The sequence below is a fragment of the Ostrinia furnacalis genome, unplaced genomic scaffold (assembly GCF_004193835.3).
Source record: "Ostrinia furnacalis isolate ACB-3 unplaced genomic scaffold, ASM419383v2 OfSCF4659, whole genome shotgun sequence".
Lineage (NCBI taxonomy): Eukaryota > Metazoa > Arthropoda > Insecta > Lepidoptera > Crambidae > Ostrinia > Ostrinia furnacalis.
This window is the reverse complement of record NW_021134898.1, coordinates 78758-90927: the sequence shown is the minus strand read 5'-3', so window position 1 is coordinate 90927 and position 12170 is coordinate 78758. Positions and strand designations below refer to the sequence as shown.

The following is a 12170-nucleotide window of genomic DNA, read 5'->3' as shown; positions in this document are numbered from 1 at the left end:
AATACTCAAAAAACCCAAGTCCTTTTAAGTACCCTCTTTGATGGATCATTTCTTATGCACCTTTTTAAGTATACTTTTTGCTATTCCCTATCAGGAGCGGTTGACTCACGCCGCGTCACGACTGAATCCTGCGCCGATTTGCGGTCACATTGTGTTCTTGTGCGGGAGACAATTGCCGAAGGGGATTAAATTGATTAAGGAAGAAGTCGTGGACGCGCGTGATTCTACATCCTACAATTTGTCAACTGGCAAACGTTTAACTGGTCTCGTTGTAAATCGTGATACTGGATAATTATAGCTCTTTAGCTATGTGTCAGTTTCGAGGACATTTCATTTAAATCTAGTTTAAATAGGAGTGACACTTTTTAGTGTCTTAGGGGGGTGCATCAAGCTGTAAGGTAAAATTGAGTATCGTCGCAGTTCATGAAGTTCTGACATCACTATAAATATAATAGAAAAAAATATTGGTTGGGTATACATTAAAAATCACCGTATCCAAAGTATTTGTGTAGATGTCGTTGAGACTAGAAACAGTTCTTTGTTTAATCCTATGAACTCCGTGCCGAATCGGGCATTCGGTCGCGAAACAACACAAACAAAGGACCCGGACTTGCTCCTCCAGTTAAGAGTAGATGGCCAGCTCGCTAGACTATTTACACTGTAAGGTCTTGACCAGTTTAATTACTTAAGCGGACAAGACAGTTTTCACTTCTCTGCAGGACTCTGTAAGCAAAAAGAACCCAGATTCATCGGTTTGATAATGTCAACATGATGTCAAAACTTCATCTACTTTTACCCATAATTATTATCCTCCGCAAAAACTTACGTAACATAATTGCATTTCGTATTTTAATGTTAATCCATAATCCGAAGCATTCAGCCAGTCATGTTCCTCCTTGTGACAGCGCTCGTGTCCCGCGCCACGTGTCGTGCGTGAACACCGCGCCGTGTAAAGGCCGGCGGGCGCGCACGCACGCTCGGCGCTCGCGTCACGCGCGAACTTCGCCTTGTACGGCGCTTTCATCTAGCCGCCACATGAACGTCGCGCCTTTTCAGGCTCCGGGATTACTGCTCGTACCGCTGGGAAATGATTATAAGTCTGATGACCCGCTGCTAACCATTAGATAGGAACTGAGAATAGAAACAGGCTGACTCCATCACGGCTATGTGTAGATTGGTAGCCATTACGACTGTAAACTTTTTATTTCAGTTTACATTTTGAAAAGGCAAAAACCAACACATCACCATACACCATGTCCATCCTAGATTTCACCATCATAGATTTTTAGAAAGAGTAAGTCTTAGCTTTAGGCGATATTAGGTATGTATGAATCTTCTTCACCAAAATGTTTTGGGTTCATGATATTTCTCGGAACAGTTAAAAGATGTCGAGCTTAAATATGAACCCGTCAAGTCCATTTCATTCAAAATCATATTAATCCGTTTCGACGCCTTTGAACCACGATTAGTCTGTCAAAACCCGACCTTCGTCCCCTCATTAGTTCAGCACCAGCCCAACAACTGATCCCTTGTTAACATGCAAATTGCGTTGCCGATGTTCAATCAAAGAATGACCGTACGTTATTAGTTTTTGTTATCGTTCAGTCTTATTCGAAGGCCAAACCTCGGCTAGCTCGGCTCTATTATGACGCTGATGTCACTGACAATTAAAAAACATTAATGGCATAATAACGAGGTATATTACGAGCAATTATGATTGAGAACATTAATGTCTTGGCGCCTCATTTGTGTGGTATTTTTTTGTTCATTTTTTCTTCTGTAGGCTTCCATATCATCCATATAAAATAGCTACTCACTGACGACGTTATTAGTTTAAAATGTGTGACGTTTAAAGTGCAGGTGGTCTTAAATAGGTACGTTTGTCTTCTAAGTCAACTGCTAACAAGTGTGGGTAGTGCGGTAGCAATGTACTCATCGATAGAACCTTAAATTTTGTTATTCTTACCTTTTCTGTCAACGTTATCTACAGCCAAGGTATCTTCGTTTACAGAGCCAAATGAACATAGTCCCTTTATTTTCTCTAGTTTGGACAACCATTTTGACTGTGCTCTCTCTTGTTGCAGCCCAGGCCTGGAGATGGCGTACTACCGCTGCGGGCCCACGGCCATCGGCAGCCGGACCTCGTGGGGGCCTGTATCCTCACCCTCCGAGCCTCCGAGCTTCGAGCGGCCCCTCAGCGGCAACTTCGATCGCATCTTCAACGCGTTCGAGCGCACCAACGCCTTCGAGTACGTCAAGAGCCTGGATGAGAAGGAGGAGAGGCACGTCGGCCATGGAGATATAGTCGTCAATAGGAAGATGAGCAGTAGTTTTGAGAGGGCGGACTGCGCGCTGGCCGCGCAGACGCCGTGCGAGGATGATGAGGACTTCTACCGGGAGAAGATCCTGTACTCGCAGGCCAGGCAGCTGTTCCCGCTGCAGGAGGACTTGGCTGACTGGATTAACAAAACCATAGGTAAGTCTTTAAATATTACTGGTTAATGCATGACGCTATCAATTGTTAATGTTTCATGAGCTGCCGAAGTGCAAAAGAGCATACAAAAAGTTTCCAAAAAACGAGTTCTTTAAACTTGAAATAGATATCGAATTGATACATAGTACTCGTAACTAACCATACCTAATCATATATTTTTATACAGGTTTATAATAATTGAAAACTGTGTTTGTACCTATCACTGCAAACGTTTTTCAGTTCGTTTCTATCATTATCTTACATTATTGCCAGTCTTTTTGTGCGGACTAAAAGGGAAATTTTCATTACTTACATATTTAAACTAAGTAAACTGTGCTGCTAAGCATTTGAAAACAAGAATTAGTTTTTAGTTTGTCATGGTGAACAATGACTGACCAGTGTGTTAAAGTAAAAAGCCTCAGGTAATTCGCGGTAGGTTCACCTTGAGTACATTTTTTATACTATTTGGTTTAACAAGCACTTTATCTTTGGTGACAAATTGCGCAACACAAGGAAGCCGTCCAAACACACGAGTGAAGCCGAGTGCTGCGGTTAGTTTGCGGTGAATTATGCGCGTTTTTGATGATATCTGTGTGTGTTGCGCGGGCGCGTGAAAATCGCGATTTTACAAGTTTCTCCGACCCGTTTAGTTTTGAGCGGTAACACGTAACGTGTTTTTACTGGACATAGTTAATTACGAGTAATGCAAAACAAGTCTCTTTTTGCTGCTCTTTTGTTTTTGACATTACACATGCTAGCATTATACGAGTTTAGCTTGATCTAGTTTTTTATTGCGGTTACGTTACTTATTATTGCGATAGCAATATTTATAGCACCAATATAAAGTTAATAACTCAATCAACTTGTCGACAGCTCAGATCATGGAATATGAGTAGTTTTTGTTCTGTGGTCGACAGATTTACAATGACTTGAATCTTGTTACTTTTATGAGCAGCTCTTAAATAGGTAGGATGAAGCTATTACTAGTCAATTCTGTTTTAAGTTTCCGTTCTGATAAGGCTAATATAAATCTAAAATGCAATATCGGTGTGTTGATTGCTAATTGGTCTGTCGATAAAAATAAGCATCACATTGATTTATTTGGTTTTTATAATCATTCCGAGAAGTCTATACATAGTGTTGTTTACATTTTTACATACCTAATGTTAGGCAATGTCAAACCACCACCATTTTATGGGACAAGAAGTATAGCAGCAGGGCTTGTGTCATCGCACCTTATATGTCGCGGGCGCGTGGGCGACTGATCAATGGATTCCATGCAAACAACTTTTTGCTACTATGTATTTTGACAAAAAAGATAGATACGTTCGAGTTTATTTGCTTCAGGAGATTCCGTACCAAATAAATTTATGGCAAATTCATTCTCTTTTATAGAGCGCGGGTATATGAAATGAGCATTAAAAAGTGTCAATGTCTTAAAAGTCAATGATGGCAAAATACGAATTCAAAATATGTTGACTATTCCATATTTCTCCATTGAAAAGCGTGTATTATGTAAATACCATGTCTCAAGAAACATGTGGAGATTACTTATTATGATGCGGAACCCCAAAATGCCGCGTATATGTCGCTCTACAACGTAATACAATACTAGTTGTGATGGATTAATAAGATCATTATCAACTTGTAAACGTGTTTCAATTTCAAATCGCAATTTATTCTGAATAGCTGTTAATAATGGGCTTTTTTAAAAACTTGTACCTACCTACGAGCCCGAGAGCAGATAAGAATCGATTGTTGCAAAGTAATATCTATTACAATTACACAGAGACCACAGTGTTTAGCACGAAGTGGCTTCATCCGTCAATCCAAGCCATACTTCAACCCTAGTCGTAAAAATTGCTTTAAGAGTAGGTGAGAATATTTAAAAATCACGATTCACCAGTTTAGACTCGTCTGCCCTTCAGGTGCCGACAGTGTCGTCGACAGTTAGCTAAATATTAAAAATGGGTTGGTTAGTCAATCTATCACAGCAGTGGTTACGTCTTTTCCCCGAAAGGTGTGGCAATAGAGCCTTCGCCAACAATGTGTTACGCCGGGAATCCGTCGCCCACGCGGCCGTTACGGGCTCTAGGCTAGGCATTTAGCGCACGTGCTAATGCTAAAGCTGTAGGTACACACAACATAAATAAGAGCGTTTTAATGTGATAATCTTTTCAGGTTCTGAAAACTGACCGCAGTTGATTTACAGACTACAAAATTGTAAAATTGTGAACCTCTTTGTTTAATTCAAATTCAAACATATATTCCAACTAGAACTACTTACTTTCTTTAGACTTGAATCTCAGAAATTTCAGTAGGTATTTTAGAATTTAGGCCAATTTTTTCAGCCCCACAAATGTACCTAAATTCATTAATTAGCATAAATAGCAATACTCGTAATCAGCAATAATTGCTGTGTCCCCCATAAGGGCTACCTTTTCTTTTTTTATTATTTTCTATAATAATATTTTGACGTTCATAAGTGCCACTTGTGGTCTAAACTGAATAAATACTTTTGATTTTGATTTTGATAATCCACGGCCACGAAGAAGTAGCAGTTTACAAAATGACCAACCGACACAATCCGCTAATTGCTGTAAAGCGATCGACGATGAATCATTGCAAATATTTATAGTAACAATTGTGTACGTGTCTTTACTATTTACAGCATAATACTGTATATTTACGAGGATTGTTGTGTGTCGCAACGTTGACAGTGTTGTGATTTATATCGGATGTTTGACTGACGATTTAATCAGTTAATTCCGAGCGGGCTAGTGAAAGTCTACCCCAGAATGTTCGCTCGTTTACAGCGATTAAAATTAAATCGAGTGGAGGACGAATTTTAATGACTAGGTGCCTTTACATACAGCGTTATTAGGGTTATCTATCAAAGATGAAGTTTAAACCAGTAGAAAAATGGTGTGAGTTTGGTCATAGTTTCAGATAAGTCAGATAATAAATTATCATGATTGCACCCTCTTCTTAACTGGTAACTACATAATAGGCTAGATGACAAGATTTCAATTATTTGTCCGTCAGACAGATAATTAGAAAATATTAGACTCATATTTTTTATTTTCATTCATAATTAAATAATAACAGTGCTACATCGAGTTGAAATAGCACGTGACGTCACGCGACGTTTCAACTCAATTTAATACTGTAATTATTCGATTATGAAAAAAAAAATATCTGTCTGACGGTCTAAATAGAATTTCGATTTCATTACCCAGTCATCATCCCTCAAATCAAGAGTTTATTAACTACAGTTAGTGATACTAACCGCTACATTTTTGAACAATCAAACCCTGGCTATAAGTCTTACCAACCCTACGAACATTTATTAAGTAAATGAGAGTAAATACATAATCTAGTTTCATGTAGCGAAGATAGCGGAGACATGAGCACGAATGAGGATCAGCGCATTATCGTGTCATCTGACAAGATGGCGGTCGTGGGCCGTAATCCGTCTGGCCAAGATCCTGCTTCTCATGACGTCGTGATGTGCCCGTTGTATGAGGGGCTGATGCACTCGTGGGAAATACGAAACCCCCTTTTGTAACGTCTGAGGTCTTATGTAAATTTTAAATAAGATTGTCCTTATACGCTATAAGGTAATAGATAGATATGGTTGAAGAACCTTACATCCTCTCGATCACTACAGAAGGCTTCAGGGAGCTTGTGAAATATTTAATAAATGAACAATCTTAAGCCAAAATTACGTCAAAGCCGGATGGTGGGAATGGAGATATATCATGACAAATCGCCTTAAAAGCAAAGCCTCTTTTGTTTGATTCCTGATAAGGATAATTCAGAAAACCAACTTTTCCGAATTTGGTTCTTCAAAGTGTAAGCACACCCTAATAAGAATTTCTCTTAGACCTTTGGAGAAGTGAATTTTCAATTACAGCTTAGGAATTTTATATTATGGGGCCTCAGGGCACTCGGGTTTCCCATCGTGCATGTCTGTTATTGACAACCATTTATGCGCTCCCATAGCGGTTTCCATGACAAATATAAATATGAGGTAGTGAAAATCTTCGCTTAAAAACAAACATGTTAAATTCCTTGAATGATAAAAATGCACAAGCAATAAAAGTACCTATAAAACTGTCTGCCCGCGCCGGCTGTGCCTGGCGGTCCCAGGTTACATGCCGACTCGATCAATAAACGATTTCAGTAAAATCTTGATAGCAAGATCACTTTCGAGCTATTGGTACACTGCAACGAAAATATACATTGGAATTGAAAGCTGAAAATGTGGAAGTTTCAAGAATATTACGACTAACATGACAAATAAGTAGGTAAGATGTAATCGGTCGGACTACGGAAACAATTTCATTGATGAAAACAAGTAATTGGAAAATTACAAATACCTGCTTGCAGACGTGTGAAATTCCTTCCTGTCTATATTCGAATAAAAGGCGATTTATTTGGGGACACAATGTATAATTATACACTCGGCAGGCACTACTCCCGGCGCAGCACGCACTGTCATCATTAGACGCGGCGTCTCGGAGTAATTGCCGCAGATCATGACATTCAGAGAGCGCGCGGTGGAGCGTGAAAACGCGAAACGCCGAACGCGCGATCAGAGAATAAGAAGAAGGCACTTAGCCAGAAGGATATCTTAGACTTGTCATGCTCACTAAAATGTCTCTGGGGTAGTGGCGTGTGAGGCGGGTCGTTACATTCCCTATAATATGGTCGAGTGAAGCGATGGCTGGTTCACACGTCATGTCTGTGAACAGGCGCTGCCTTCGGGGACTGGTCAAGGAAAGATATACCTGACATAAAATATATGTATCAAAACGCAACAATTAACCTAGAAATTAGCACGGCACTAAAGAAATTTANTTTGTTATGGTGCCTTGCTTTTCTCTCTAGAGTTTTCTTGCCTTGTCTCCTAAATAGTTTTATATCTGGCACTTAGCCAGAAGGATATCTTAGACTTGTCATGCTCACTAAAATGTCTCTGGGGTAGTGGCGTGTGAGGCGGGTCGTTACATTCCCTATAATATGGTCGAGTGAAGCGATGGCTGGTTCACACGTCATGTCTGTGAACAGGCGCTGCCTTCGGGGACTGGTCAAGGAAAGATATACCTGACATAAAATATATGTATCAAAACGCAACAATTAACCTAGAAATTAGCACGGCACTAAAGAAATTTATTCAAAACTGCCACGCGGTCTCGTGCTAGATGGGCGTCTTAAAGGCCACCTTCTATCAACGGGAGCGCGTGGTAAGTAACTTGCTTCTGAATGTATGTAACTTCCTACTTTTTTATTTTTAAACCGGCAGACAGTGGTGACTGAGTTTGTTGCGGCGCTTCTTCTCAGCACTTGCCAAATGTTTGTCTCGAAGCGCTGGTAGGGCAAAAAAAGAATGAGACATGTATAGGCTCCTTAAGAGCATTTGACGATTTGCAAGAACTAATTTAATTAGTCTAAACAAATAAAGATAATTTTGATTTTGATTTTGATTTTGAGATGAACATTTAATTTTCTAAGCATCCATTATAAATTTCGATTGAGTTCACACATTTCTCAAAATAAATGTTTTGTCTTCTTTTGCCTCATGTTTGCCTAGATAAGGATTCCCAAAATAGCCTGAAACTGAAATAATTGTACTAATGGTTTTTCCAATTCAGATGTTATCGATTTCGTTGTATATTTCAGTCTACTTTATTAGAGTTTATTGCAGAATAAATTGGAATCAACGTAATATTTATTCATAAAGCATGACATGACTGATGCTTATCTGTTATTTTAATTAAACAGTTCTTATTAATTTGTTGGCCGCGTTAAGAGCCATTTCACAAAAATATTCCGCGCGAATTTAGGTAAAAGCTGTCAACGCAACGTCAAAAGAGTAAAAAGAACGCTGAAATGGACAAAAAAATCTTGAGCCGTGACCGTATTAAGACTTGATTTAAGTTATTAATTTTAAGGTAGAATGAGGTATTCAAACTTGATTAATTATAGCCTGACCAGGAACATAAAAACCCTGGCATAGAGGCGCGTCAATCGCATTTGATAGTGCAACACTGAGTACAGTCGTACATGTGTTAAATTAATAGGCTAAATTTATGTATCAGGATTCAGGATTACGGGCTAATTTGATATTTTCATAAATTAACGAAAAAATATTATTAAAGGTAACCTGGTTTAAATAAATTAAATGAAACCATCAATCGAGCTAGTAGGATTTATTTTATTATTCATCAAAAATCAAATTCAGAACTTGAATATTCAACTGCAATGTCTGCTCATGAACGCTTCAAACTCGGTACTTCTTTCCCAATTCCATAAAATTCATAACTTAGAAAGTGACAAAAAACTTTAAAATAGGTAGTTGAAACAGACTACAGCTAATTTTCATAGTGGACTGTACTATACGATAAACATGTCAGTCAATTTGACAACCTTTGTCGGAAACATTATTCAATGAAAATATTGTCCGAACCCTTAGTATTTCTCTTCGACAAATACATTAACACATTGTGAACCACTTTTCTTTCACAACTATAAAAATATTTTAGCAATTTAATTCACAAAATAAAGTTTGTTTACACTTTGACAACAATAGACTGACATGCAAGGTGACATGTCAATGAAGTTTTCAGTTACTGTTGCCATTAAAAGAAATTAGTACCATTATTTTTCCGCAACATGGCGAGGGTTTTTATGTTCCTGGTCAGGCTATAATTTAAATTTTTAATAGAGTTTATTAAGTGTTTTATATTTCGATTCATATTGAAACACGAATAGGTATAATATGTAAAATATATTAAGTACAAAATAAAGACAGTCACATAGTGAAAAAAAAAATTCTGCCCCCTTACAGCTCCATCATCGGACCCTGGATACGAAATATTCGTCAAGGCGAATCACACAAGCCTTAACTCCATAGGGTTCTATTGTTTTGTTACGGAGGTGGCCATTGCATTGCCTTGACGGGCGCTCGCGCCATACTAATCGATGTCGGCTTGCGCATTGTAATTTATACTGATATTCACATCAATATTTTGACAAAGTGGTTACTAATATTTAAACAATAACTGTAGAAATCAATTCTACAATGAATATTCTTTATTTTGGGATACTTTTATTGCAGTTATTGCTATGTTTTTAAACCAAAAACCACGATCAAAATGAGACGTTAATCTTCAAATTTGCCAAATTATTTTTAGATTTTACTCAATAATGGTAATGAAATTCAAGAATCTATTTCATTAATGAACTACAAGAATATATGTCCGATGATTACTTTATATTTTTAAGCTTATTATATGAGCATAAATAATAGATACAGGACTTTGAAAATGAGTCTGCGGCAATTTTTTCGTAAAATGGTTGTGGGAGATGGGGCACTGTGAATTAAGCAAAAGAGTTTTAGTAAATCCGTTTCATTAATGGTCAACAACAAGGATCGACCTATCTTTCGCAGTTATTAAATAATCTCTGGGTGTTGCTTAAGATAGTAATTCATGCTTCCAAAATCTTAGAAATTCGCACGAAAATGTAAAATGGCTCTTAAATTGAAAATTTTTACGAATTGCTAATAAAAGTATGCAACAATCATATTGCTCCTAATTCGATGGTAATTGCAGTTGAAACTCTAGCTAGTGCGAAGGAATGTTTGCACAGGCTGCTGATTACACTGCAACGTAATGTAAGGCTGCGCGCGCGCTTATGAAGTGTGCGTTCGCTCAATGTGGCAATTACCAGTATTGATGGAGTAAATTATGTCCCCTAAAGCAAGGAATCTTCATTGCATAAAAAAGTCTCTTTAATTTGCTATTAACAAACCTCAAATAAATAACCTTAACTCAAAGCAATCCCTCTGTCAAAATCATGGCTGTTGAACTATCCCGAAAAACTCTTCGTGCTTACAAGCAGCCTTACTTTTGCGGTTTCTAACGTCCCCTATTTTGTCCCCGCCTAAAATTGTTTACCGCCAAATAGCAATTATGATCTCTAAAATCCAATTTATTTTCATACCAATATTTATTAAAAGTGATTCAGGGACCTACATAAAAACGAAAGACAATTTCTCATTCAAAATACTAGAGATAATTCAACTTGTGTATGCGCGGCGCCTAGCGCATTATACGGTTAGCGCACGCGCATCGGCGATCGCGCCCCCTGCCGCGCCGATCTGGTACTGTTACATAGACTGCACATGCTGATACTGTTACTGCTGTTACACTGACCTATAGCAACTTCTTGTCAGCATTGAAAGCTAGGCATAACGCACCGTATGACCGTTTGCAGAACATTACTCTCATAGTTTTGAATGCATAAAGCTATTTTGAAAAGTTTTGATCTCGGTATCTGTTAAAAGAAATGTGCTATTTACACTTTTTTTCTTCAGTCAGCTACCTAATTACTTAATTAACACAAGTAAATAATATACATTTTAGGTCCATAAATAATTATGCCAGTTTCCGTGCTCAACTTTAGTGATAATCAAATTTCGGTTGTACCCTCGGTATCTACTTCAGAGTTAGTTCAGCTAAATATAAAAGATCTAGGTCGGGTGGGAAGTCTTCTTCGTAACTTATGGGTAAATAAATGTAGAGCTCAATCGGCTACAAGAACGTGCTACAAAAATGGCATTGCTTTCATCGATGTTGCTTTTGTCTATTTATTTTATTTATTTATTTTATTCGGAAAACCAACAGCAATATAATACAAATAATGGGACCTTATATTGAAAGTATAACGTAGTTTCCACTTGCATACTAAATAAACATGAGTCACTCTGTCTGTGTCCACAAACGAACCCGAATTGGATACAACTCGTAGCACTAGCGGTAAATATTACAGGATAGACTCTATTAATATAAAGGTTTACTAGGGTTGCCTGCTGCTTGAGTACTAGTTTTCCAAAAAAAATTCCAAAAAATATAAGCAGGAAATAATATGTCACTAATAATAAATACTTGTAAGATAATAAAATTCTGTAATGTGCTGTAATAATATTCTTGTATCTTACAAATTAATGGCAAACTTTATTTCATTAGAAAGTTTGTAAGGTTTGCTTTTTCAGCGACATAAAAATAAGCTTCTTTATAAGTGTTCTATTTTTGCCAGTCTTACAGAAATAATTGTAGTGGGATTGTAAAAACATCAATGCGTGTGGCAGAATGCAGTATAATCGTTCATATTATCGTTCTTTCTAAATTAACTAATTTAATAAAACAAATTAAAAAAAAACGTTATCTTGGATTGAGATTTAACAAGACTTACTTACAAGAAAATTTGGTCCATCAAACAGTCATATGAAAGTCAATCAAATACAACCAGTGAGTTAACCACAAGCGAAGTACTTAACTGCTACTGTTTTATGGTCCATTTTACTTCGATTTTCTTTGATAGCACTCTCCGGCCTTGCAGCGCACGTTTGCATAGCAATTGTGCTGGTGATTTCATAGCTATCAAAGTTCCGTTGCGTACGCGCTGTTTTGCCGGCGAGGGCACTAGGGATGCCACTGCCAGATGCAAAATCATTCCAATTCATAATACTTTTAGATAACTAACATTAATATTTGAGGTACATTTTTGAATGATTTTAGCATGCAAAATATGTATTAACTGCAGAATATTCTAACCCAATTAAACCTCCGTACTTAGGCATCTACAGACGTTCAACAGTTTATTTTCTTAAAGACATCTTTTGCACCGA

The 12170-nt window shown here is 37.6% G+C and overlaps 1 protein-coding gene across 5 annotated transcripts in view; it reads left to right on the top strand.

Moving 5' to 3' along the window:
* Positions 1–12170, top strand: part of gas2 (growth arrest-specific protein 2) — a 452494-nt gene that overhangs the window by 425680 nt on the left and 14644 nt on the right. For 3 of the 5 annotated variants that reach the window (XM_028314320.1, XM_028314317.1, XM_028314319.1), the window contains one exon: positions 2085–2476. In XM_028314320.1, coding sequence (XP_028170121.1) covers positions 2098–2476 — 379 coding nt within the window. In that variant the 5' untranslated portion in view covers positions 2085–2097. Of the gene's footprint in view, positions 1–1780; positions 1875–1975; positions 1996–2084; positions 2477–12170 lie in introns of those variants that run through there. The other 2 variants (XM_028314321.1, XM_028314322.1) reach the window with 2 other exon arrangements.